This window comes from Cloeon dipterum, chromosome 1 (genome assembly GCF_949628265.1).
Source record: "Cloeon dipterum chromosome 1, ieCloDipt1.1, whole genome shotgun sequence".
NCBI classification, from domain to species: Eukaryota; Metazoa; Arthropoda; class Insecta; order Ephemeroptera; family Baetidae; genus Cloeon; species Cloeon dipterum.
Genome location: NC_088786.1, coordinates 34,749,612 through 34,775,807, shown reverse-complemented (window position 1 = coordinate 34,775,807; position 26,196 = coordinate 34,749,612). Strand labels below are relative to the sequence as shown.

Below are 26,196 nucleotides of genomic sequence, written 5' to 3'. Positions count from 1 at the left end.
TTGACCAAGCCCATTTCTGCATGGAAACTGCGGAGCGCACGGACGAAAGAAAAACAGTCGAGGCTCGTCAGCTGTCATAGGAGTGTCACTGAAGAAGACACCTCAGTTTGAATTTAAGATAATTTGGCTTGTGTTTGAAAAAGCACTACCAACAAACACTCGTAATCTATCTAGAAATTCTCCGATTTTAACCCGAAACGATCGATTGGCATCGAATCTGAAGCGGAAGTAGGGATTTTCGGTGACCTAGATTGATCAGAAATTTTGTGCTTCGAAAAAGAAATTTACAAAGTGCTCGAAATTGTAGTATTTTGACCAGCTATGGAAGTAGAATGTGAGGGCTTCACGTTCACTTCGAAATTCGACTCAGGAAACTTGGATCGCGTGGAGTTTGTGCCTAAGAACAAGCAAGGTATTAATTTATTATTAAATGTGCTTTAAAAATGTGAATCCTAAAACTTCAAGTATGTATTCATACGGTAAAAGATCACAAAACAAATACATTTTGATCTTTTTAACTTTGAAATCGTATTTCTTGATACAAATTTCACTCTTTTCCCATTTTCTTGTATTAATTTTAGCAGAAAACCACAGCAATGGCAAAACATTCTCAGCAACAGAAGTGCCTGACTTTGAGTTTAATTTGTGGACAAAGCCTGATTGCGGACACACCGAATTCGAAAATGCCAACAGAACCTGGTTCTACTTCGGAATCAAAGGTTTGTCGCATAAGATGCAAAATCAGATCGATGAGTATTAATCTTAAATATGGCAGGAGGAACACCCTTTTCCTTGGTCAAATTCAACATAATGAATATGAACAGACAACACAAAATGTTCAGCGAGGGCATGGCTCCTGTTTTCAAAGTTGTGCCTGGAAGGAATCACTGGGAAAGAATCCATGACAAGCCGACTTTTACGGTAAGCAAAAAATGTATTTCTTAGAACAAAATAATGAGATCAACCACACTCGAACCATTTTTTGCAACACACTCTTTTGGCGAGGAGCAGAAATAATAATTACAGACTTGAAGAAACTCTTAAAGGAACAACACTAGAAATAAATAATAAGCTGCATGATTTGCTGTTCTTATAAAATATTCATCACAGTAATATTACGTGCTCATGTTTTAAATTGAGTTGCGTCATTGTAGCTATATTTTGGTTAAATCACAGCCTGTGAGGTGACGCAATTGGATCGATTACCAAACGCTTTAATTAATTGCCGCCGTGCATGCTTTTGGCACTGGCACGCATATGGCCAAGGCGGCGTATTTTGGACAAGGTCAAATCTTACACATTAGCAATTCATATTTTTGTTCCAACATTTTGTTTGCTCACCGCACCGCCAACGAATCGAGGATCCGAGCTTATCCGAAATAAAATGATTGCACAGAAACTCGATGAATAATGGATCAGGCCGTTGTTTATTTTTTGATCATGCTGCATTGTCCTTGGCCGTGAAGTGAGTCAAAAATAATCACTAATCAGGCCATTCATCGTTGCAGATGGAGCAGAAAAAATTTGTGCTCAGCTTCAAGTTCCGCACGCTGGAAAACCAGAACGCGACCACGTACTTCGCCTTCACGTACCCCTTTTCGTACACAGAAATCCAGAACCACCTGAAGCAAATTGACGCCAAATGCCAGTCTTTCAAGCAACAGTACGCGCAGTCCAATGACCCAAACACGGTCTACTACCACAGGGAATGCGTGGTCAGGTCGATGGAACACAGAAGGGTCGACCTCTTGACCGTCACCTCGCACCACGGCATCAGCGAGGAGCTGGAACCCCGCCTCAGGTTTCTCTTCCCCGAAACCAACGTGCCAAGACCGAACAAGTTCGTCGGCAAGAAGGTCGTTTTCGTCAGCGCCAGGGTGCACCCTGGCGAAACGCAGTCCAGCTTCGTGCTCAACGGCATGCTCAATTTTCTCCTGCAACCGAACGACCCCGTGGCTCAGCTGCTCCGCAAGCAGTTTGTGTTCAAGTTTGTCCCGGTGTTGAATCCGGACGGGGTTGCCAACGGCCACTACAGAACTGACATGAGGGGCGTCAATCTCAACAGGGTCTATCTCAATCCCTCGCTTCTCCTCCACCCTTCGATTTATGCGGCTAGATCTCTAATCAGGTAAAACAATCCTTTTAAATTTACTAATTTTTCCAAAAATTATCCTTAAAAATTACCGTCTACATCCATTTAAAATATATATCCCTTGGAAAATTAAGGAAATTCGATTTATCTTCTGTTCACCTAGCCTAGTTTTTTATCTAGTTCGCTAATTTTCCAACGAGCAAAATTGCACCACTGGTTTTTGCGCAAAAAACAACTGGAAAAACCACCAGTTTTGGGTTTTTCCGAATTTAACCTCGAAAAAGTCGCATTCCGTGCCAATAAAGAAAGAAATTACGATTAGTGTTAGAATTTTCGGTCTTTTGGTGAAACCAGTGGCATTTTTACTGATTTATAAAAATCCCTATTTTTAGAAATCCATCATAAGAATTTCTTATTTTAAAAAAAATGCATGTGTTTCAGGAAAACCCGTAAAAAAATCAGTTTTAGGTTTTTTCCAGAATAAATATGTTTTTTGTTGTTGCGAACCGTGAGTTTACATGAACCTTCCAATTTAGATACCACCATTACGGCTGTGAAATGCCCGAAGAAGACAATATTCCTTACGACTCAAATCTGTACACGACGTCGGAGTCGTCAAGCCCCGACCTCCTGCCGTGCTGCTCCAACTCTGCCGTGTGCCAGGAGGAGAGCGATGGCAGCACGGACAGCTCTCCCAACCCGAAGCAAAGACTGATCGCCAGCAAGGAGGACGACGCCGCCAAGTTCGACGAGGACACGCGCAGCTCGGAGGGCTTCTTCAGCGCCAAGCGGCTCTCCGAGATGAACATCATTGACGACAACAGTTGCAGCGTTGTCTCCATGGAGGAGATCACCAAGGCGTCTGCCGGAAAGAGCCAGCTGATCATGCAGCAGGCCAACAAGACCGGCGCGGCCACGTTCGAAAACGCGTTGCTCTCGGAAAGGAGCAAGAAGAACGGCTCGGAGCTGCCGCAGGAGCCCACCGAGTCTGGCATTTTCATGTATTTGGACCTGCACGGCCACGCGTCCAAGAAAGGTTTGGATTTTATAACAAACTGCACCTTTTTTGACACTCATTTCGTCATAATCTTTGGAGCATAAATATTTCTACTTTCAGTTGAAAATAACAGTTTTAATACCGTTTTCTCTTTAATTGTTACACGCTCTGTCAACGTTGACTTTTCCCTATCTTAAAATTTTACAGTGATTAATTTGATTTCAACAATTATTTCAATAAAGAACCGTAATTTGTTTTAAGTGGATAATTAAACTTAAACCATGCTCTAACACTTTATTATGAAGTTTCATAATAATTTCTTTCAATCCACAGGCGTGTTCATGTACGGAAACCACTTTGAGAACATCGAAGACAGTATTGAAACATTCTTGATGCCGAAAGTCATGTCGATGAACAGCCCGCACTTTCACTTCACCTCATGCAACTTCACCAAGCGCAACATGTATCTGAGGTTTGCACAATTTTCCGCACCAGTAAGCAAAGCTAACGTCCAACACTTTACGCAGAGACAAGCGGGATGGGATGAGTCGAGAGGGTTCCGGCAGGGTAGCAGTCTTCAAAATAACCGGTCTTGTGCGGTGCTACACCCTTGAGTGCAACTACAACACCGGCCGCATCGTGAACGTCCTGCCCAGCAACGGAAGAGAATCTATCAAAACTCCTGCAGCACCTGTTGTTCCTCCCAAGTACAATCCACCACTTTTCGAAGAAGTATGTTATTAGGTCGAATTTTAGAGAAAATTAACGTGAGTGGCTTTATTTTAGGTGGGGAAAGCCATGGCTGTCTCGATCCTCGATCTCAACGGTGCGAATCCCTGGAGTCGGCTGCGCCACTCCGAGTTCAGGGCTCTGCCAGGCGTGCGGGACTGGCTGCGGCGCTACATCCAGACTGACCTCAGCATGCCTCGCGTTCAGCGCAAGAGCAACAACTGTCAGGTATGACCTTGGTGACCTGTGACTGAAAATTCTAACTACTACTTGACGACCTTCTTGTCTCATAACACACATCAAGAAGCGTTAAATTTTATTGGAATAAAGGGATCGCATGCTTTAATGAACAAAATAATGACGTCTTTTATATAACTAGATTTAGCCTGCATGAGGAATATCCACCACAGCAACAATAACTTGTTATTTCATCGTATATTTGGCACATATTTGTTGCCAGATGACCACCTCAGCAGGTGCTTCCTCCTCAAGCGGCGTCGGAAGTGCCGGCCCCTCCGCTGTGCCCCCTCTCGTAGACTCGGCACCGTCTTCGGCGTCGACGAGCCAACCCGGCGCGCGCACCGCCGGCCGCAGGATCAAGACGCACCTGACGCCATTGATCAGCAAGCAGGGCTGCAAGAGCGCCGTGATGGTGGTGGACGTGAAGGAGAACCTGGCGTCGAGCAGCCAGAATCCGGACTCGGTCATGAAGCTGAAGAACCCGATGTCGCCCAAGGAGAACATCCTGCAGGCGCCTTCCTTCTCCAAGGGCAACAAGAAGTCTGGCCAGGACGGAGCGGCGTCCGGCAGGGTGTCGAAGACGCGCAAGGAAAAGCAGCCCGCCGCCGAGGGCAAAACGAGCAAGAAAATAGAGAAGATGGACGCAGGCGCCAAAAACGTGCAGGTGCTGAAGCAAGGGCCCAAGAGGCTGCGCATTTCGTCCTTGAAGAGCGACGAATTCCAGGTCGAACCGCTGTGGGACAGTCCGACGACGTCCAAGGGTGGCTGGAGGCCGTTGCTGGAGCAGCAGGATCCCGAGGTGGCCGTCCCCGCCAAGGAGGTAAAGACCAAGCCGGTGAGGAGCAACAAGACGTCGCAGCTGCGAGGCCTCCACCTGTCGCCCATCAAGAAGGGCAACCTGACCAAGAAGAAGAGCGCCGAGTGGGAGAAAAAGAAGAGCAAGATTGCCAAGACCAAGAAGATCACCATCTCGAGCGAGGAGTCGTTGGAAAATGCGCCACTCGCAGACGCCTTCTAACGCTCCAATTCTCTTGGCCACGCACAGTGCGGAAAACTGTGCTTCGCAACAAATCAATCTCCCAACGAGTTTTTTTCTCCCGACTCGTTCACTCCCAGCTATGATTACATAGTAGTGCAACTGTGATACAAATATTATCGAACGTTAATTTTCATTGTGATTTGAAAATGGTGACTCCAGGTAAATTAATTAACCGATCAGCCGTTCTGCTATTTTCGTAAATTTAAGAAATTCGCAATCAATTGGATCAAACTGAAAACCTTTTACGTTAAAATAATCTCATATTTATTTATCTGTCTCCTCTGATTAGTGTGTAAATAAGTTGGCGAAAAGTAAACGAAGGTGTAAAATAGGGAATAACGATTATCAATTGGCACAGTACAGAACCAATTTTAACATTTGTAACACGTAGCATCGGTTAAAGGTGCAAACTTTTCATACAATTGTTGAATTTCACGAGTAGAGCAAAGAAATACCACTTTTCACGTTAACTGTGTTCTAGTAAAGTTCAATATAAATAAGGTTTATGCGCTGCCATAAAACTCTCTGTTGAGTGAGATTATATTATTAACAAATCGTTACAAACCAGTCTGTAAAAACGACGTGTCTCCAAACACTGGAATTTTGTATTTAGTTGCAATATTATTTACACTTTACACTAAATCAAACGTCTACGACTTTCATGGTGTTAATCATTCTGGTTTTTACTGGATTTTGTGCTCTTTTGAAATCGATAATAAATCTGAACTGCTTAAATATTTTTATTTAGGTGTTAACTTAAAAACTAGTCTCTCAAATGATTTAGTTTCCTTGAACAAACATTATTAATGTATTTAAATTCACATGTCTCTGCATCAAAATAAATGATCTAATCAATTTCAAAAACTAATCATAGGTTTATTTGATTTACAAAAAATTACCAAAATACAGAACTGCACACGTCTCTCAAAATCGGATCAGCTGCACACAGTTTAATTGACTAGGTCTGTAGAGATAGAGACACGCATTTTCCAGTCGAATCACAATTCTTTCTTGTCGGCACCAGTGGTGTACTTGTTGTATTTGTTGTTCTTGGGTGGCATGCAGTAGCACGCTTCCTTCTGGCTGTCCATGTAAGATTTGCAGCCTAGGGTCATCGTGCCAGTGAACAGCATCTTAGCAGCAGCCTTGCATCCTGTGCCGAATTAATTTAATCAAATAAAATTGGATCAGGTTACAACACACAATGGCGAATTTAATTATTAATTCACATGAGCTGCTCTTTGATGCTCGTAATATAATATAATCCATATTATCAGACCCCCTTGCTTGCATGAATTAAAAAAAGAAAACTTCAAACTGAATAGACCTAAATGCTCCTCCCCTGCTTGGCTTATTTAAAATATAATTATTATACCTTTTACAAACGGTGCTCCCATGTTCTCGTGAGCTTCACATATTTTGTACAAGCACCTCTTGAAATCAAAGTCGCACTTTTCCTTCTCGATGTTGCATGTATCGTAGCAGATGTCGTGCTGGTTGCAGCAGTCGGTCATTTCAGCGACAGGCAGGTACTCTTCATCAATCTGGGATTTTAAATCAAGAAAAAAATGCAAGTAAAAATTAAATAGCAAAATTTGATGGTACTTTAACTTAATTGGGATTAAAATTTAATTACCTTAACACCCAGCGATCCACAGCCATCAGAGTTTGGAACATGATATCGATTTCGAACAGCAGCTCCGCCTAAAATATTAAATTGCAAATGTTAACTGTTTTTTTCAGTGCCAAGGAATAATAAAGATCAATTTAATTAATTTTAATACACAGGGAAATTAATAATTTGCTGGTTTAATGAATTGATTGAATTTAAAATTAATTAATACAACGTTGAAAATTGATCTCTAGACCAATTATTTTTCGTGTGACAAATACAAAGATTTCACAGCTCACAATCGGATTAAATTTCTGGCAACGAGGTGCTTAAAAGGCAGCGTTTAAATAAAATTAATTTAAAATTTGATTTTCTTTTCGTGTGTTGAGCTGACAATGCGGCAAATAAATGTATGACAAAGTTTAGTTCATGCTATAAAGAGATCCTCCGGTTCCAGAGGCTTTCAAGTACCAGTTTCACACTTGAAGGTGCACGTTTCCTCGACGGCAGCGTCGAACACGCTGTGGATGTCCCTGAAGCGACGGGCGAGTGTCACGACGTTGCCCAGGACATCCTGGAAAACGGTCTCGGCGGCGAGCACAGCGTCTCTCAGGTTGTTCAGGGTGCCGGAGCCGTAGCCGCTGTACGCGTAGCCAAGGAATGTGAGCGCGTAAATGAGAATCTTCATCTTTGGAATCTGCAACATTTTGGCCGATTTGGAAAACAAGACTCTTGTCAGACTGGGTTTCGAGCTTGAAAGTGCCGCCGGATCTTACGTTAGCCCTGCGGTTGAATCGCCCCTCGAGGGAGGCGCAAAAATCACGCTTTCTTTCGCCCTCTCGCCTCTTATTTTCACTCTTACGCGTCAGCTGGCTGCGTCCACGTCTATTTTCGGCGGGCAGTCTCACCCACGTGACGCACCATCTACACACCTGGCCCACGGCGCATGCGCGTTCCTCGTCAGCATTGAACGCTGAACACGGAACAGCTTCCCGTTGGACCACCTCATCAGTCTGGCTCAGGCCCCAAACCCGTAAAAACACGAGGATATTAAAAAATTGTAACAGACCAGGTCGGTTTTCAAATCCAAGAACATTAGGAATTTAATAGATTTAATTATTATTCTCGACTCTGATCTCTGGTGTATTTTACATTTAAATTCTTTTACGTTTTGACAAAAAATGCATTTATCGTGGTCCCTGCCCACAAGAACTACTGCTGCTTTCTTCTTTTTCATAGTATTAAAAATTATAATTCTGCTTGGTTAACCAAATTAGTTTAAAGAGAAAGATATTTTTGTGCTTTTACGATTTAAACAAAACGGACAAAACGTTATATTATTTTACGCCTGACGTTTTGTCCAATGCTGTGCCGCGTGACGCACGTGCAAGGCGAGTAGCCTAGCTGATAGCAATTATGTATATAATTATTATTTTATTCTTCCATTGGACCAAATTTAACTTTTTCTTCGAAAAGCTTCTCAAAATTTCCCTCTTATCATTATTATGTCAACTTTTCATTGATTTCTTTTAATTACATCTGGTTTGGCTGCTTTTGTTTTTATTTAAATCTGAAAGCTGTAATTTTTTCATCTCTATTTTAATTATTAATAGAAAAAATACAACTCGACCAGAAGAACTGATGTAGATCTTGATCACCAAAGAGTTAAAACGTGAAAAAATATTTTAATCGATGTTTTATGAGCGCTCTGAATGAGAATATTAACCATTTTACTTGTGTCATTTGTAATTCTGTAACAATATTTATTGTTCCATAAGTTTTAAGTTTCTTTTAACTAGTAAATAAAATTTAGATAATTATTTTTCATCTCTCGCTGCATTTTTTAACTTAATTTGTTCCTTAAAATACAGATTTATTTAAAGACAAAGCATGGCTTTTATCAATAATTCTGTTCAATAAAAAAGTCGATGACCCGGTTTAACGTCATGACTGTGGTGTTCAAAAATTAGGTTACATGATACGCAGCAAAAGCATCGATGAGCCGATGATTGTTGTTTAGTCTGGCTTCAGTTTTGCCATATGCATGTCAAGAGTATTTTTAGTCGCCGCAGGAAAAAAATGATGATCGCACATCAACACAACCGATGGGAAGAATGCATGTTTTGCACTTGTATAGCTTCAACTGCAAATAATGCGATTAAGTGAAGCAACGCAGGAACATAATAATTTCATATTTTCTTCAAATAGTCTACTAAAATTCAGTTGCAGCTCCAAAATTGACCGTTTTTTATAATTTTGCTAATATAAGATGAATTTGAAAATCACGCCATATTTCATATGGATTGTTTTGAGAAGAATTAAATGCTTCAAGCAATGAAAAAGACGAAAATTTGTAATAATAATTAATTTTCGGACGAGGGGTGGCTCTCAAGTTTGCGAAGAAGACCAACTGGGGGATTGAAATCGAGTTCCAGCGCCAAATTAATCTCCCTGACGAGCCAGCGTGGAAGAGCGTCAACATTGGCTTTGCAAAACACCCGCATTTTTTTAGAGAAGTGCAGTGCAGTGGTAAAAACGGTTTTTTCAATTTTTACCAGTTTCTTGCAGGCAATGTTTTCACCTGTTTTTCAATTATTTTCATGATTTTTTCATTATTAACCTATAACCTCACTTGAAAAATTGTCAGAGATAATTTTTTAGAGAAATTGAGGCAGTAAAATGGCAATTTAAAAGAAAATATCTGCACAGTGGAAAATATTTTGAGCACTCCGACCAAAATTTTAGATTTTCATAGAAGAAAAATGGAATAAATTCATTTCTTGCAATTCTTGCGCAAGAATAATTGGTAAAAACCGTTAAAAACCAGTGGTGAAAAAAACTGGATGGTAAGAAAACGCAACCCTGCTAATGCCCGGTTTCTCACCATGCTTTTAAGAAATTTTTGAGAAAATCAGTAGAAGTTTATGGCATGACCATCATTTTGATCAGTCGAATAGACCTCGCGGCTCCTGGTGAGTAGTGGCTGTGTGCGATTAAGATTGCAGTGAGGCCCGGCGCCCTGAACTCCCCTTCGGAGTCGACCCCAGGGCCAATCTGATTTGTCCAGGCACCAATTCCCAACTTGGCCTCTTTTCTAGGCCCTTTGTTTATGTGTAAATTTTTAAACAAAGAATAAATAATCAGATAATTCACCAGTTGCATAAACCCTAAGTGTTCGAAGCCACCAACAGATGGCGCCACCATAGATTTTTGATTTTAAGGCACTTTCGCTGCGATTTCAGACTCAATCTAGCTACCGTGCATTCTTCAATTAATTTGCTAATTTTTGACGTTCTGAAAACCAAAATCGGTTAATTCAATCAACGTAGAATCGTGAAAAACTATTTTTTGAAATAAAAAAAATCTTTTCCAACGTTTCTACGGCGAATGGCTGAACCGATTTTGGTTTTCAGCACGTCAAAAAAAGCAAATTAATTCAAAAAAGCATAATAGCTAGATTGAGTCTGAAAACGAAGCGGAAATGCCTTAAAACCGCTTAAAACAAAATTTTTAAGAAAGTCTGTGGTTGCGCCATCTGTTGGCGGCTTCAAAATCTAAGGGTTTATGCAACTGGTCAATTGAAATTTGCACTTACTATATAGCTATAATTTTTATAAGAACTCATTTTTCAAGTCGTACTGAAGAAATAAAATAAACGATCTCGATTGTAAAGTTATTGACTGTAATAATTTCTTCTTTAAAACAATCCCGAAGCTGTCGTCGGCGCCGGGAATTGATCAAGTGAGAATCCGTACAAAGGACGGTCATTACTCTGATCGCTGCGAGTGAGAGAAAAAAGAGAAAAACGTTTTCCTGTGCCGACTTTATTTTGGCCTCAGACACGAGGGGATGCCTTGCTCGCGCCGAGTTCCAACTAAACTAGCCGTCAGTTGATCGGCGTGTGTGTGGCAGCGGAGCGCGCAGCAGCGGATGTTCTCCCGCGCGCTGCGCCTCACGTAGATTATACGTTTTGCATCATCTTCTGCTCCCAACCATCCAGCCGTGCTCCAGTGTTCGCAGCCGCTGCCCACAAGTCGGTCCGGTCCGACTTCGCTTTTTGTGTGCGTGCCACTGACCGCTGCTTCGGACTTTGAAACTCCTCCGGGGAAAAGACAAGACGACGACCCATCATCGACACGTGGATTCCACGGTCCCACTTTCTTGGATATTTTAGGTGTGAGTCTCTCCGTTTGATCTACTAAAATCCATTATAATTAATTTATATGATTAGATTTCTGTAAACTTCAAACAATTTTAAAAATTAATGTATTTATCCTGCGTCTATTAATAATATTAATTTTTATTCAGTTGGTGCGGCATTAATTTTGAGTCTAGAATTTCACGAAGATCGAATTTCTTGGGATTGAATAGGTTTTGCATAGGGGATATTATAACTCTGGTGCCCTTTGACCCACGGACAATTAACTATCTGTGCTTCACTCTTTATGGTCCGAATGGAATTATGAGAGCAACAATGACGGGGTATCATAAATTTTCATTCCACGCTGCATGTTTCATTTCCTAGAACTTTTGGAAGTTCTCCAGATTGCATAATTGTTTTTGCGCAGTAAAATCAATATGGAATAAAAGTCATGCAACCGAGTTCACAAAGTTTTCCGGCTTCATAAACCAGCATTTCTAGGGAATGAATTCATATTGTTTTAAAGTCAATTAAAGCACTACTTTTTTATTCATTCTTTATACAATTTTAAATCCAACAAATCAATTAAATTACGATTCACTCTCAATTTGCTGCAGTAAAAAATTTGATCCCGGTGAGGCGAGAGTCTGAAAATATTCGCGTAGACGACTGGGCATCGCGAGCCGCGAGACTAAACCAGTGCCAATGTTTTTTTTCTCTCGACGAGTCCTCGCTGCTTGCTCCGACTTTTTTCCTTGACATTCCCCTTCGTGTGTCTCACTCAGCGATGCAAGCTTTCAGAGGAATAAGCAGCGAAGGAAACAAAAGAGAACTAATGGATCGTTGTCACCCAAATTGGAATAAGCCAAGCGACTGAGAGAGAGAGAGAGAGATAGACAGTCCTAATATCTATTGTAACAGACAAAAACGGTTCTGTGTCCTTCAGTCCGAGCTAAAAATAAAACAAAATGATTTTTACTAATGCGGCGAGGATTATTTTTATCGAAATTAACGGCCGCCAAGTACAAGCAGGCCTTTTATTTCTGATGGCCCAATTTGGCGCGTGATGTATTTTTCCTCCCGCTCGACTAGGCAAGTGCAATTTGCCTAATGCTAACCCTCTGGGCGTTGTCTGCCATGTTACAATTACAGAAAATATGTTCTGATTGCGAGCCGAGAGGATGGAGGGCAGACTGAACGTTGTGCTGGCCGCTGCCTTGGTTTTATCTCTTCTTCTAGTCAGCCCCGCTGCAGGTGAGTGCTAAAATTTCGCCAACCCCAAATTTTTTTGCTTCTTTTGATTTAATTCTACATGAACAATTATGGATGGCTGTTGGCCCTCTAAAGGAGATATATATATATATATATTTTTAAAGAAATTGTGTTCGTGCACTTAAGTGGAGTTCATCGATTTGTTCCAAGCGATACAATCAGAGTAAACTGTACAAATTAATTTTTATTTCTTCCAAATTTACCTAAAGTTTCATAGCAAGACATTTCACTTTCTTTTTTTAGAACCTATGAGCTCACTGGGTCCCAGGTCCCAATAACATGGTGCCTGAATGGCCCAAGTGGCCGCAGGGCCCAATGTGTCCATCTTTTCGCCGTCTTGCATCGAGGTCTTTAATTGAAACTCCAGACATTTGTCCATAAAGCTGCTGGAAAGCAAACCAGTCGGCGCCGGTGCGCCTTCAAGCCCGTTGAAGCATATCCAGTCACTAAACTAACCACTTTTTGCCATCTCTTACATCGGGTAGATTCCCCGAACTGCTCAAATATCTCCCATTTCTTTGACAGACACTCCTGAGAATGTCTTAATGCGAGCCAACGAGTAATTGTAGCTCACGCAAGGAAAATCTGTGTCTCAATTCACAGAAAAGGAAATTTTTGTCTGCAATCTTATTTGGATGTGGTCGTTCTTTTTGAATTTAGGAGTTGAATTTAATAATAATAACATTTACCAATAGAGCGAGCTAATAGGGCAGCAATTTGGCTCAACAAATTCCTTTCCAAATCAAAAATTTGAAAAGATAAATTTAAAATAAACAATTTCTTCCCGTGATTTATAAGAGGGCGAAAATTTTGTATTTTCCAAATTATGAAACGCATTTACGTCAGCACAACTCGGCAGTCGGTGCAAAATTGAAAGGACAAAGTTAGCTAACTGCGTATGGATGGGGGCCAGGCAGGAGCAGGGCGAGCGCCCAAAAGTCACTCTCATTTCGCGCGCACATACACCCATGAGTTGAGTTCAAAAATGGGCTCGTCAATTAAGGCAATGTCCTGTGATGATGAAAGCCGTGCCCCAGGAGGGGACACCGCCGCCGCTTGTTAAGAGTCGTGTGCTGCTGCTGCTGCGTGCGAGACTCGATCTCGTTGTTATTATTATTATTGCTTGATGAGCGCACATTTTACGTATCAAGGAGATATTGTGTCCTCGCCAGAGATTCGACTCGATGCTGCGTATGCATGCGGGCGCGGGCTCAAGAGCCGCCGCGGCCACTCGAGTCGGCAAGCCAGCCGCCTCTAATCCGCCGGCACACAGCTGCTGACCAATTATTCAGCATGTGCCCGCCGCACTGAGTCGCGATCGCATTGTGTATTGTATTCGCTAGCTCTTTAAGCACGCGGGTGCATCTGCATAATACTCGGGCCGACCTTGACGCATCAAATAGAATACGATCCCATCATTTGCGTCCGTATCGTTTCTCACTGAACGCGCGAATGGCGATTGTAAATTAGCTTGGTAACAAATATATGCCATTATTTGATTAATAGGTTTTTTTTTTAAATAAATTTCCCGGATATTTCTGTAGAATATTTGACTGGACTTGGACATTATTCAATTTAATTCCCACCGAGATAAATTTCGCAACAGGTTTGGAACCAAAAAAATTTTAAGAAAGTGATTTTTAAAAAAAATCTTATTGTTTTAAGATGCCTAATCACCCAAATTTTTAAGGTGTCAATATCACAATTTAATTATGGTTAACACGGAAAGTGCAATGCAGCGGGGTCCAGATTCATGCGACGCGCAGATATGGCGTTCGGTGGAGTGTGGCGCGAAAAAACGGTCGCGTGAAAATGCGCGAGAAGATCCAAGTTTTCGTTAATATTGTGACATAATTTGCATTATTTGTACTAATTTTGTCTTTTGGATCGTAAAAACAAACTCTTGACACTCGTACGGCAATCCAAAGAGAGCTTTTTGTTTCCAAACTCAGACGCCATCTTGGATCTGCGCAGGGGAAACAAATTTTACCGCACATCTGGCCCCCGCTGGTGTAATGTACTTTTTTAACTTAATCTGGCTAGCTTGAGACTGCTTTCATAGCTCGGAGAGTGAAGCTAATTCTCATATCACAAAATTAACTTCAGTCTTTTGTTTTACTTCAACATTGGTACTTTTTGTTTTTGAACACACAGAAAATTGTATAGATATGAAGCCGTTTCGCATTAAAACGTGACTTATTCTATCAAAGTTTGGTGGATCATCGCGGGTGTGTGTGTAAAACTCCGGTGTAATCTGCGAGATCTTAAACACTTGGATCTCTACGACTTAATTGTAGCTCACACAAGGAAAATGTGTGTTTCAATTTGCAGAAAAGAGGAAATTTGGGAAATTTGTGTCTGTAATCTAATACAGATTTCGGAGTTGATAATTCAAGACAACGCGAAAATTTACCAGTAGAGCAAGTTGATAGGATTTTCGAAACCATAATTTTACAGCCTCTGATTTTGATACGCGCGTATGTATAAAAAATTAACTCACGCAGATGTTCACCCTTGATCATGCCAAAATAAATATACAGCTTGTCTTCAATGCATGAGCAATATTCTGGCCGTTAATCAAACATACCTACTGTACATATTTTCCGTGCAATAAAAACGTCTCTGAAAGTTGGCAAACACTTCTTTTCAGGCATGGAGTGCGTGCAGTGCAATTCCGTGAGTTCTTTGGAATGCGTGTCGTCGCCGCCTGCACCGAAAGCGTGCCCTTCAGAGATGAAATACTGCATCACTGTTAAGGAGACTCGCGTTGAAGACGGTACGTGTGCTTCATATTAAAAATATAATACGATTTTTCCAATGAAATAAATTACAGACTACTTGACGCTGCTGACTCGGGCCTGCGTTCCCGTCGACCTGGGCCTCAAGTGCATGGACCACCAGTCGAGTCCGAACGGCGAGTCGATCAATGTGTGCCGCGAGGTGTGCCAGTCCAGTGGCTGCAACAACGAACCCTACAAGGGTGACGAGGATCACGAAAGTGGGGCGGCTCAGCTTTCGACGCCGCTTTCATGCCTGCTCATCACTTGGGTGCTGATGCTGATGCGCTGGGCCGCCGCCTGAATGGGCCTCGTAAACACGAGAGTGAACTATGTACTTTTGTGAAAGAGAGGCAGTCAAAGAAATGCGCAGGGAGTGACGGTGAGATGTTGAATGTGGAGCAGGCCAAAGTCGATTGTGGTTCAAAATAATTTCAAATTTTATTTTACTCTCCAAGGACAGTTGAACATATATATATATAGGTAGCACGCGTGTGTCCACTCTCTGCATTTCGGCAATATCAATCAATTTGTGAATTAAGACAAGAATATTGAGAAAAGGCACAGGAAAAGAGACGTGTCGTGTCTGGCGTCCCTTTCTCGACTATCAAACACATTTACTGTAATTTATTCTGGTATACTCATCGAGTAATAAATTATGTAAAATGACGCGTAATCCATTTAGTGTGTGTGTGTGCTGCCATCATTTGTGACCCCAAGACTTCCTGGAGCCGAAGATGAACAGCTAGCTCATGTCCTTGTCAGTCAGTGTCAAATTCGATTTGCTGCTCGCTTTTTCCTGAAACATATGATATTCAAATATCTTCCTTTTTTTTCATCGCCGCATTCTTACCGTATTAGAAGGTACGTAATTTTCAATGTTCACCAGATTCCCCAGCTTTTCCCGTTTCTTCAGCATTTTATTCGGACTGCCGACAGCTGAGGAATTTAATTTAACACTGAAAAATTTATATTTAATCTATTTCTTACCACCGGGGAGATTTGGAAGAGAAAAGTCGTCTGCTGCGGGCAGGAGACTTCGGTGTCTCAAAGGCGCGAGTCGCCGCCCCCACGTGAGGGTGGACGGAGGCGGCGACTCCAGGGGCCTGTCCATGCTGTCGCCCAAAATGCTGCCGATGCGTTTCGAATGCGACTTGTTAGCCGCGGCGGGCATCAGAGGCGGGGCCTTGTGTCTGCTGTTCGAGTTCGAGCCCGGCGTCGAGTTGCCAAGCGGTGAGCGTTTGTTGAACGACGTGTCTGTGAACCTTCAGTTTGATTCAACGTCAGCAATGCTACTTTTCAGACTGAGATCTATCTAAAATTTATAATCACGGAATATTTTTAGCAGCCTCTAATTTAAAAGGAGAGTTTGTTTGCATTAAAAGCCTTATTTTGCAATTGGCTGAGAGATTGAAACAGTTTTTTGTGGAGTTTGGCAATTTATCATAAAGAAATTAGCACTATTTAGCAAAAAACTTAATTTACATAGCCTAATTATGTTTTTGAAATTGAATTAAAATGCCTCTTGTCCATAAACACAATTTTTTTTTCAGGTAAAATCTGCAAGGGAATTTAAAACTTTTAAACCAATTTTCTGGCGAATAAAATTGCAGGAATTATTCTACGCCAGCCATTTCAATTTTTTGTAAAATAAAATACCTAGCGTTGATGTTGCCAAAGCTGAGATTATTGATTGACGGGTGCAAAACGTAGAGGTGGCTGCCGGAAGCGTGATTGTCGTGTCCTGCCGGCGACGCGGGCACAATCTCGGCCAACTCCTGCTGCAGGGTCCTCTGCAGGCGAGAAGAGGTCCTCGGTGGAGAGCCGACCTTCATGATGTCCTCCTCCCTGGTGCCGCGCCTGGATCGAAGGTTGTCCCTCTTCTCGGCGGCGGGCTCTTGTAGCTTCCTGCGCGGCCCGCTGCCAAGCCGGTTGTTTTCGGACAGTCGGCTGGACATGAGGGTCGTGGGCAGCAGGGAATCGAGATCACTGGCGCTCTGAGGGGGTTGCGGCGCCTCCCCTCGGCTTCTCGCCGAGTTGGCAGTGTTGCTGAAGCGACGCGACAAGAGCGGATTGTTTTGGCATTCCTGCTGCATTCTCGCCTTCAGTTCTGGCAGAAAGGCGCCTTAAAACAAGGAAAATTATTTATGATTTCAATGATTTCGGTTTCTTTTATTTAGATTTGTGCTATTTTTAATGTGTATTTAATATCGAGCGGCACAGGGAAACAATAAATTATTATTTGTTTTTCACGTCGCGATTTAAGAACATTTTTAAATATAAAATAAAACGCTCGAGGAAGAGCAACAAGGCATGCGGAGATCCATGCGGAGACCGATGAAGTAAAATGAAGAGAAAAATAAATTAATTTTTGTTTTAAAAGTATTTTTAAAGCATGAATTTATTTTTTGCAGCTCAGTATAGTCTCTTTTAATTTAATTAACGCACCGGGAAATCCGTCGTGGGTGAAATAGGTGTGCTGCAGCAGCTCGCCGGTGGGCGGCCTGCTGTTCGGGTCCAAGCGGAGGCAGGCAGAGGTGAAGTCGAGCGAAAGCCGCGGCCACGTGGGAAACATCTCGTACAGGTTAGCCGGCGTGACCGCGGAGCCGACTCGCATGCCTTTGAACATGGGGTTTCTAGAAATCAGGTGCTGGTGTTTGTTGGACAGTTTGCCTGGGGATTCGCAAATCAAATCATTTTCAAAATGATCAAGTAGTGGAAATGTACCTAAAGCTTTGGTTATTAAAAATAATTGGTCTATGTCCGAGTCGCCCGCGAAAAGCGGATTGCCAGTCATCATTTCCGCCATCAGGCAGCCGACCGCCCACACGTCGACCTCTTTGCCGTAGTTTGCGTCGCCGACGAGCAGCTCCGGTGCCCGGTACCATCTGGTCGCCACGTAGTCGGTGTACGTCTCGCCAGGAGCGGCCACCATTCGGGCGAACCCGAAGTCGCACAGCTTCACCACGCCCAGCTTGGACACCAGCACGTTTTCCGGCTTCACGTCCCGATGGATGATCTGAATTATACAAACAGAATTCGATTTAAAGAAAAATATTATTGCGGTGTACACGCACGCTGCTGGAGTGGCAGAAGTCGAGGCCTCGCAGGATCTGGAACGCGTGTCTCCGGACGGTGGCCTCTCCCAGTCCCGGAGACGACGTGGAGGAGCGTTCCTCCAGCTCCTCCAGCAGGGTGTGGTCCATGAATTCAAAGACTAAATAAAACCGTCTTTTTCTCCGGAACACCTCCAGCATGCTGACCAAGTTTTCGTGTCTCAATTTCTAAATTAATTAATCAGAAAATGCAATTCGTTATAAATATTTTATGATTTATTCACCTTGAGCATCCTGATTTCGCGGAGGGCCATTTTCCTGACAGCCAAGTCGTCTTCGGTTTCGAGGAAGCGCTTGATGGCCACCAGCTGGCCGCTTTCCCGGTGCCTACATTTCAGCACGAGGCCGTACGAGCCTTCGCCGACTACGCCGAGAGTTTCGTACTTTTCCATGCTCCTGCAGCGCGTCTTCCGCCGACACTCATGGCCCGCACCCCTAAAAAAGCTGCGAAAATACCAAGCACAGTTTTAATAATATTTTAAATAAATGTGGTTTGACGCAGACACAAGAAGGGGGTGGCAGCTACGCCATATTACGAATCTTCGCGTGATCAGTCGTGGATTTTATTGGATTCTTGCGTCACGATGTTTTTACAATCGCATATAGCTAACTAGTTGAACTGTGGCAGACCGACAAGTCGCTTTATTTAGCCAAATTTGTCGAAGAGGTTTTTTTGCAAAGGTCAGACGCAGAACAATGGTAGGCACGCCTGAATTTTTGCGCAGTATGCAACCTGCTCAGCGCGCGTGCCCGGCTGGAAGTCTGCATCGGAAATTCTTCCAAGGAAGCCATAAAGCAATAAGGAATTCAACTTTCGTGAGTCGTGATAAAAAGGTTCATTTTAAATTTGATTAAATGGAAATCTTTCTGAGGTAAATTGATAAGAATTGAATTTCGATATAAAGGAAACTATAATTAGAAGACTCAGCTCGTCGTGCCGGCCTGCATAATAATCGCAGCGTTTTGTGGAAAGCGTTACCGTCCCTGTGTTTAATAAATAATGATGTGTCGTGCAGTCGCGATGAAGCATTCTCTGAAATTAAGTATATCAGGCTGGTCGCGTGCACAATTAACTCTCTCTTTTTAGTCGTGAAGGGGTGGAACAAAGAAGAAAATTTGTTTGGAATCAAGCGCCATTGATGGAAGACACTATTTAGAATTTAGAATTTTATGATAAAATAAGTCTTGATTTCACCATCAATTTTAAGAAGGAATAACTCTTCTCTTATTTTTAAAGTTACATTTTTGATGTAGGATTTTTAGAGAAAACCTCATCCAAAAATAAAATATTGAGCCGTATTGAACACTCTCAAGTCCACTGACCAGACTTCGTGCGGCTATATAATGCTCATTTCGTCCAAGCACTTACGTCAACCGCGCGCGTGAATAATTTAAAAGGCACACTTCCGTTGTTGGTTGCGCACATCTGAATGGGTATGTATTGTTATTGTGCAGGCTCGATTTAGCCTTTAGCCGCGCACGTTTCGATGCAGCCACACACACACGCCAACGTCTTGATTTGCCGAAATATGTGCAGGGCCGCGGAAAAGCGAATACGGATACATGAAGATAACTTTTTTGCGTGTCTGAATGAAATTATTAAAGAGCCCAACGGCAGATCAATACAATAATGGCATTCCGCACATCTGGATGACGATCGAAGGATCAGAAAAAATAGTCTTGCATATGCGCATAACATGATAAATATTTATATGCTGTCAATTAAATTTATTTAATGCTGTGAATAGAAGAATTAAAAGCTGAAGTACTTTCTGGTTGGCACCTTTTAATCAAATATAGGGTGAATTTGGGGGTGCATTGGAATTTTCGTCGTTAAAATAATCTCAAAATTACAGATTACAAATTACAAGATCATTATCACGATTGCGAAATCAAAAATTTGACCAATGGATCGTTTCGTTCCAGTTTTATGGCAGTAAAATATTCCATAAAATGATTAATTCAACCCTCTTTGCCGCATCTCCAGTCCTACTAACCTGGAAACCAACTAAAACGATTCATTTGTGTTAAGGAAGCGTCCATCCTCGCATAATTCAACCATGCATTTTTGACCACTTTCGATCGAGAAGAGGCTGAGAAATTTCCTAGACACGAAATGCCACCCATGCATTAATTAAGCGGAGTCCTACTTCCATACAATTTTGTGCACACACGCGAAGGAGTGACCGCGGTGGTCACTGTTGCAGGTGCGCAGGTCTTCTGGCAAATTATCGTGTGGGCAGTTGTTGGGTCGTCGACCCGCACAACCAACAAGAAACGCGCAAGATGCGAGATATAATGCAAATAGGCGAACGAGGAAATTACCGTGTGGGGGGCAGAAGTTGTAATATAGAAAAGTACTGACCAGGAAGGTGACGAATCAATCAGATGGTCAATGAACCGTGCTCAACGATATTACGGGTGGAATTATAGATTTTGAAGATCAGGGTGTAGATTGTTTATGTTGTCTCTGTTTATATCGAAATGGGCCATCGCTGTAAAACAACCGAAATATGTCTGTTGGAATTTTTTGACTTTTTTACAGGGAACAGAAATTCAGAAATACTTTCTATCCACCTCACATTTTTCTATGAATTTGTGCCAGTACAGAAAAAGAATGAATTAAAGTTAATTGACTTAATTAAGTTTCTATAAACACAATTGCTTTATTTATTTTTTTAATAAAAACCGTTAAATACAAAACGTGAAGCAGAACCTCAATTATTTAATTGTAGTTTTCTAATTTGTGTTAAATTTTGGATGCGGATATTTTATTTTGATAATTTGAGAAAAGTTCAAAAGCTCCTCTGATTAGAACGAATTTCGGCGCAAAATCGTGCACTTCTCTTGAAATAGATGCAGACCGATAAGAGACGAAATTTACATGAACAAAGTGCACCTTTTTGGCACGCAAGGACACGTTTATCATACAGATCTCTCACAATAAGGCATTGTTTTCTTACAAAAGCAGTTTCCCGGATAAAATAAACGCCGTTGTATCGATTGAAAGAGGAAGTGAGTGCTGTGCAACGTTTTGCAATGTCTCTGAAAGGTATTGAAGGTCAGGAATTTGCACCGGTTGGAGCTGATTATTTCGTTACTTAATTAGTCACAACTGTCAATAGAGGGGTGTTTACTGCATTGTTTGGATTTGTTCCCTATGTTACGCACTGCGCCCTTTCCTGATATGGCGACCAAACGATTTTCCTGAGCGATTTAATTCGAAGACTGAAAAATCAACAAATATCCTGACTTTAAGAAAGAGAAACTGCAAGGAAAATATTAAAAAAAATTATCCAAAGGATTCACTTTCGCTTTCCAAACGCTCAAGAGAAAATATTCATGAAAATTTAGTCGATTGGTGCTCACCCCCATTGTGGTCCAGCCGTCGATGGCAGCGTGGCTCACATCTGCGTCCAGATTCTTTGTCTTCCGAGACCGGACGAGTTGCAACGCGTTCTTGGCCGAGCGTCTTCTGGCTTTTCTCGCGGCGGCATGGCCCTCGAGTCACGGCGCGCGCGAGCGGATCGATCGGCACCCCGGCCCCCACCGCCGGTACTACCCTCGTGAATGCCACCCCTTTCTGCCTGTCACGCGATGGTCGAGAAAAGCACGCGTAAAAATACAATTGCAGCGCCGACCGCCGCCGCCCCGCAGAACAAACTAGATAGCGAGACGCCGCGAGGACACCACCGGATTTTTTTATTCCCCCGGCGACCCTTATTGTAAATTATGTTGTGAGCATGAGCCAGTGCCGTTAATATACTGTTTCAGGAAAAGGAATTTTTGTTTGATATTAAAAAAAAATAAAACACGGAGACGAGATTATCTCAAGATAATTCAGATCTTTATTTTGGTAATTATTTGGGAGTATCCCGATTAAACACAGCTCATAGATTTCTCTTAACTAATGAATGAGCTCTTAAGACATCAAAACAGTGCAAAGGTTGTGTCGGAAGACTGGACTTAAGAGCCTTATTCATAGCTGATAACAGAAAAAACGACGCTTTGTTTGACTTTATTGATTTATAACACCTCCAGTTAGTACGGCGTCAAGGAAATGAGGTTCTTATTTTTAGAGAATCAAAGAAAGATTTAACAACTAAAGATTTATGATGAAAGAGATTGATAACATTATTTTCAAAACCTAGTCGCATTAAAGAATTTTATCTCCTGACAGAAAAAACCAATCGAAGTAGTTGTTGCTTCTATTAGAAATCATAATCATTGGTTTGGAAAAATGAAAAATGGTGGTTGGTTGGTTAAAAATTCCTGAAATTTATTGCTTTTTCGTTACCTCCGCTAAAATATATATGTATATAAGGAGTTGCATTCTGAGAAAAGATATAGTTTGAAGACAATATATAAATATCTATTAGCATATTAGAAGGTTAAGTTCTGACTGCTGGTCCGCCATTGTTGGCGATCCATTGGGTGTAGTTGGTGACTCTGGTGTAGACGGTGCGGAAGCCAGATTGGCAACCGGAACTAGAGCCAAAGTTCATCACGCCGATTTGGACGGTTTCCTTGTTGACGGTGTCGTAGTAGGTCAGCGGACCACCGGAATCACCCTGAGGTCAGGTCAAGAAGAGGAAGAATTCCTCAATTTCCGCTGATAAAATGTTTTTGGTCTACTCACGTGGCAAGCGCCAATAGCTCCTCCGTCGGTGTCGACGCAAACCTTCTTGTCATTTATGTAGACCGAGCCGTAGTCGCCGCGGCAGATGGTGTTCTCGACGATGGGCACGCTGACCTTCAGCAGATTCGAGCTCAGGTAGGTGCCAGGATCTAGAGTCCACGTCAGGTTTCAACACGGATATTTCCAAATCTCTCAATATTTTATTACCATCGTTGATCTTTCCCCATCCGGTCAGGAGACCAGATCTGCCAACGAGATTGACAGCGTCGAAGCTTCTGCGCGGGAGCAAAACTGGTCTGATGTTTGCTGTAAGAAGATTTAATTAAATTTTATAGTCTCTCTTTTATCTAAAAGCAAAATTGACTAACCAACGCCGGTGGGAGCACTGGTCGCCAGAGTGAGCAGAGCAATGTCGTTGTCCAGGAGGGAGTAAGTGAAGCCCTCGTGCGGCTTTTTGGCGGAAATCACAATTTTCGTGTAACCAGCGCTGGCTGTATCCAAGGGTCGGAGTGTGCCCAAGATGGCGTGGTGAACAGTGTACCTGTTGAAGGTCGCGAAATGAGTTTCACAGACAGAAAATCGGTCGCGTTTTTCTGTTTTACTGTTTGAGGCAATGAGCAGCCGTGATGATGTATTGGCTCGAAATCAAGGATCCACCGCAGAAGCCGTCGTTTTCGCCCGATGTGCTTTTACTGGAGATGATCGCAAGCATGTACGGGAACTCATTGATGCTGGCTTGAGTGCCGCCAAGCACTCTCTCCTCTAGTCTGTTGTTGAAAGCTGAAATATCAAAAAAAAAAAAACTTAGATATAATTTTTAGATTCAAATCTCTATAATTTACCCCTGGCAACCGCACTCTGAGGTGGAATCAGCAAATCTTTTTGCACGAACGCGTCGCTGAGGGCGAAGATCGCCAGCGCGCACAAAAGCAGCTTCATCTTTTCGCAACAGGTTGCAAACTGGAGGAAAATTTGCGCTTTAAATCTCTTTTTCTCTCCTTCTTATCTCAATTAAGGGCAATAAAAGGATTTGAATTTGTTTGCTTTACTTTTCGCATCGGTTAATTCCAAATTAGTTTTTTCCTTCTTGCGTTGCAATCAATCAATCAATCGTCGTGCTTAATCACCGATAACATCTCGTCCAATAAGTGTTTGTTTTGTTGCGCAACACAATAGGTCGCGCACGAAAACGCGTCCGTCACATCTACGTGCGCTACTTTTGATCAACGCAGACTGTTTGCGTTTCACACTTCATCACTAATAGGTTTGCCCTTCGAGATCAAATTTTTGCTTTGCGTTCCACTAAGCCATTATGAGGAGAGGAAATATAATAAAATACTATAGTGATTGACGATAAGCAAACTGGCTGATGATGGCTCTGAAATTTTTGTCAAACACTCCAAAACGCGTTGAGTGCATTTTTTTTCACCAAGAATTTCAATTTTACAGTAGTTTTAACTATCCACTTGCAACAAACGTTTATTTATTCGATCCCCTCTCGTCAAGCGGCGACCATGACCACATTTTTTTGTTCGCTCGATAATGCGGTTCCCGTGGTTTCAAATTAAACGACTGCGGCTATCAAAAAAATCAAATTTTATTGCTTTTAGGGTCTGACAGCTGGGCCGCCGTTGTCCTGAATCCACTGCAGGTAGTTGGTGACTCTGGTGTAGACGGTGGAGTATCCTTGGGTGCAGCCAACAGAGGCGCCAAAAGACATGACACCAACCTGAATCCTCTCTCCGTTGTTGACGTCATCCAGGACCAATGGACTACCCGAATCGCCCTAGAATGATATTTAAAATTGCGTGTAATTATGTTTTCTTTCCGGATTTAATCGCTGAAATGAGAAAATTATAAATTGAATGGCTGAATTAAATCCATAATTTAGATTTATCACGTTGCAATCTTTGGCGAGTGGGATACATTCTCCTTATTGTAGTGAAAATAATCACAATTTTCAATTTTGACTAATGAAAAAGCATAGAAAATCTGGGATCGATTTTCTCAGAAGTTTTTAATTTGAACTCATGATTAAAAAAACTAAATTATTCAGTATCAATTAATCTATTTCAACTTACGTAACATGCGCCGACGGTGCCGCCGTTGGTGGCAACACACAATTTCCTTTCGTTCACGTAATTAGGGCCGTAATCAAACAAGCACTCCTGATTGTCCACAATTGGCACTGTTGCGTTCCTCAACACATTGCTTATATAACTGGAATCTGCAAATTGACGGTCATTTTGTGACCATAAACTAAATTGCTTTTTTTTAATTTGATCTGCCGTACCGTCGCTGACTTTCCCCCAGCCGGATAGTTGGGCGCTGCGTCCAGTTAAATCTAAATTCGTGTTTACTCTAGGCAGAAGAACTGGTTGTATGTTGCCTGAAAAATCTCCTGTTGTAGTTACTGCGGTTCATTTCATTTTCTTATTTACTTCCGGTTGGCGCATTGGAGCCCAGGGTCAGCATTGCGATGTCGTTGTCCTTGGTGGCGACATTGTAGCCGGAGTGAATTATCGTTTCCGATACTGACATGAACGTGTAGCCGATGCTAGTTGTGTTCGTTGGCTCCAGGGTTCCAAGAATCACGTGACTGTTGGTCATCCTGTTTTTTTTTTTAAATTTAATTTGCAAATAAGTCCTTTTTTAACTTTCCGCATTGATAATTTTTTCAAAGGTGTTAAAGAGACATTTTAATAAAAATGCTTCCACATTTTATGTTCATACCCAATCACGCAATGTGCGGCAGTGATTACGTGGTTTTCTGAAATCAGCGATCCCCCACAGAAGTTTGTTTCGTCCGAGATTACCGCCACCATATGAGGAAACCAGGAAATGCTTGATTCCTGACCACCTATCACTCTCTCCTCCACAACGTCTGCAAACCGAGATTTTAAAAAAAAATAAATAACAGACACACACGACAGTAATTATTACCTTGCAGTTTTCGCACGGGTAATGAGACGGACTGGAAGGCCGGCGAGGCCTCTGAGAGGGCGAGCGCCACCAACACGCACACGAGAACTCGCATCCTGGACGCAGACGGGTCACGATCTGTGCTGGGATTTCGGCGAAAATTGCCTTTTCTAAACATTTCTTATCTGATTTTCGTGATTAGCATGGTACACTTCTGATTTTTCAAGGTTCAGCTCATTTAAATGACAGTCAATCTGTTAACGGGTTTGCATAACTGGTCACGTGAGGAACATTTCAATTTTCTCGTAGACAAAAGCCGATTTCGACTTTAATCGTGATCCTTGTACAACAAAAAAGACCCCTATCCCCTATGTTTCCTTCAGTTCTTGTCTGAACATAATTTGTAATAGCAGAGGTTTGTCATAGTAAAAAAGTCGTTCATTGCGTCTGATTTGTTCAGAACAGAATCGTAAAAGCAAGCTCATCCTGAAGTCGACGTCACTTAAGCCGACGCGTAGCTTTTCCTGCTTTGATACCCTTAATCTTCGATGTCACTTCTCCGTCATCGATCAACTGAACTACTCTAGAATTTGGAGTGCTTAGAATGGGATAAACGATAA

At 42.2% G+C, this 26,196-nt stretch overlaps 7 protein-coding genes across 10 annotated transcripts in view; 3 read left to right on the top strand and 4 right to left on the bottom strand.

Moving 5' to 3' along the window:
* The first annotated feature begins 3 nt into the window (after window positions 1-3).
* LOC135938566 (cytosolic carboxypeptidase-like protein 5) lies at window positions 4-5,965 on the top strand. 2 transcript variants are annotated; one of them, XM_065482277.1, is made up of 9 exons: window positions 4-412; window positions 585-719; window positions 776-921; window positions 1,509-2,128; window positions 2,629-3,128; window positions 3,423-3,561; window positions 3,617-3,821; window positions 3,876-4,046; window positions 4,279-5,965. In XM_065482277.1, the coding sequence occupies exons 1-9, from the start codon at window positions 322-324 to the stop codon at window positions 5,074-5,076; spliced, it is 2,805 nt and encodes a 934-aa protein (XP_065338349.1). In that variant the 5' UTR covers window positions 4-321; the 3' UTR covers window positions 5,077-5,965. The 2 variants fall into 2 exon arrangements, with proteins under 2 accessions (XP_065338349.1, XP_065338340.1); XM_065482268.1 differs by having other exon boundaries at window positions 5-412; window positions 582-719.
* Window positions 5,949-7,611, bottom strand: GXIVsPLA2. Of its 2 annotated transcripts, XM_065482301.1 has the most exons (5): window positions 7,486-7,611; window positions 7,181-7,406; window positions 6,734-6,801; window positions 6,473-6,641; window positions 5,949-6,250 (listed from the first exon to the last, which is right to left on the bottom strand). In XM_065482301.1, the coding sequence occupies exons 2-5, from the start codon at window positions 7,395-7,397 to the stop codon at window positions 6,096-6,098; spliced, it is 609 nt and encodes a 202-aa protein (XP_065338373.1). In that variant the 5' UTR covers window positions 7,398-7,406; window positions 7,486-7,611; the 3' UTR covers window positions 5,949-6,095. The 2 variants fall into 2 exon arrangements, with proteins under 2 accessions (XP_065338373.1, XP_065338363.1); XM_065482291.1 differs by lacking the exon at window positions 7,486-7,611 and having other exon boundaries at window positions 7,181-7,415.
* A 2,031-nt stretch (window positions 7,612-9,642) lies between these two features.
* LOC135935197 (F-box/LRR-repeat protein 15-like) overlaps window positions 9,643-26,196 on the top strand; it is a 60,622-nt gene continuing 44,068 nt past the window's right edge. The window contains exon 1 of the mRNA XM_065477346.1: window positions 9,643-9,653. The gene's annotated coding sequence lies outside the window, so the exon portion shown is untranslated. The remainder of the gene's footprint in view (window positions 9,654-26,196) is intronic.
* Window positions 10,581-15,575, top strand: LOC135947802 (uncharacterized). Its single transcript, XM_065496742.1, has 4 exons — window positions 10,581-10,885; window positions 12,003-12,104; window positions 14,773-14,898; window positions 14,956-15,575. Exons 2-4 carry the CDS (start codon window positions 12,032-12,034, stop codon window positions 15,201-15,203), a joined length of 447 nt encoding a protein of 148 aa, XP_065352814.1. The 5' UTR covers window positions 10,581-10,885; window positions 12,003-12,031; the 3' UTR covers window positions 15,204-15,575.
* Window positions 15,316-21,562, bottom strand: LOC135947801 (cyclin-dependent kinase-like 2). Of its 2 annotated transcripts, XM_065496741.1 has the most exons (10): window positions 21,385-21,562; window positions 20,381-20,510; window positions 18,240-18,459; window positions 17,977-18,183; window positions 17,627-17,918; window positions 17,348-17,572; window positions 16,559-17,024; window positions 15,890-16,164; window positions 15,753-15,838; window positions 15,316-15,698 (listed from the first exon to the last, which is right to left on the bottom strand). In XM_065496741.1, exons 3-10 carry the CDS (start codon window positions 18,405-18,407, stop codon window positions 15,645-15,647), a joined length of 1,773 nt encoding a protein of 590 aa, XP_065352813.1. In that variant the 5' UTR covers window positions 18,408-18,459; window positions 20,381-20,510; window positions 21,385-21,562; the 3' UTR covers window positions 15,316-15,644. The 2 variants fall into 2 exon arrangements, with proteins under 2 accessions (XP_065352813.1, XP_065352812.1); XM_065496740.1 differs by lacking the exon at window positions 20,381-20,510.
* On the bottom strand, window positions 22,270-23,637 carry LOC135935208 (trypsin-1-like). The gene is made up of 6 exons (XM_065477357.1): window positions 23,497-23,637; window positions 23,257-23,434; window positions 23,023-23,195; window positions 22,862-22,960; window positions 22,655-22,803; window positions 22,270-22,586 (listed from the first exon to the last, which is right to left on the bottom strand). Exons 1-6 carry the CDS (start codon window positions 23,591-23,593, stop codon window positions 22,407-22,409), a joined length of 876 nt encoding a protein of 291 aa, XP_065333429.1. The 5' UTR covers window positions 23,594-23,637; the 3' UTR covers window positions 22,270-22,406.
* LOC135935187 (brachyurin-like) lies at window positions 24,234-25,896 on the bottom strand. The gene is made up of 6 exons (XM_065477325.1): window positions 25,598-25,896; window positions 25,388-25,538; window positions 25,096-25,265; window positions 24,948-25,043; window positions 24,736-24,881; window positions 24,234-24,440 (listed from the first exon to the last, which is right to left on the bottom strand). Exons 1-6 carry the CDS (start codon window positions 25,752-25,754, stop codon window positions 24,261-24,263), a joined length of 900 nt encoding a protein of 299 aa, XP_065333397.1. The 5' UTR covers window positions 25,755-25,896; the 3' UTR covers window positions 24,234-24,260.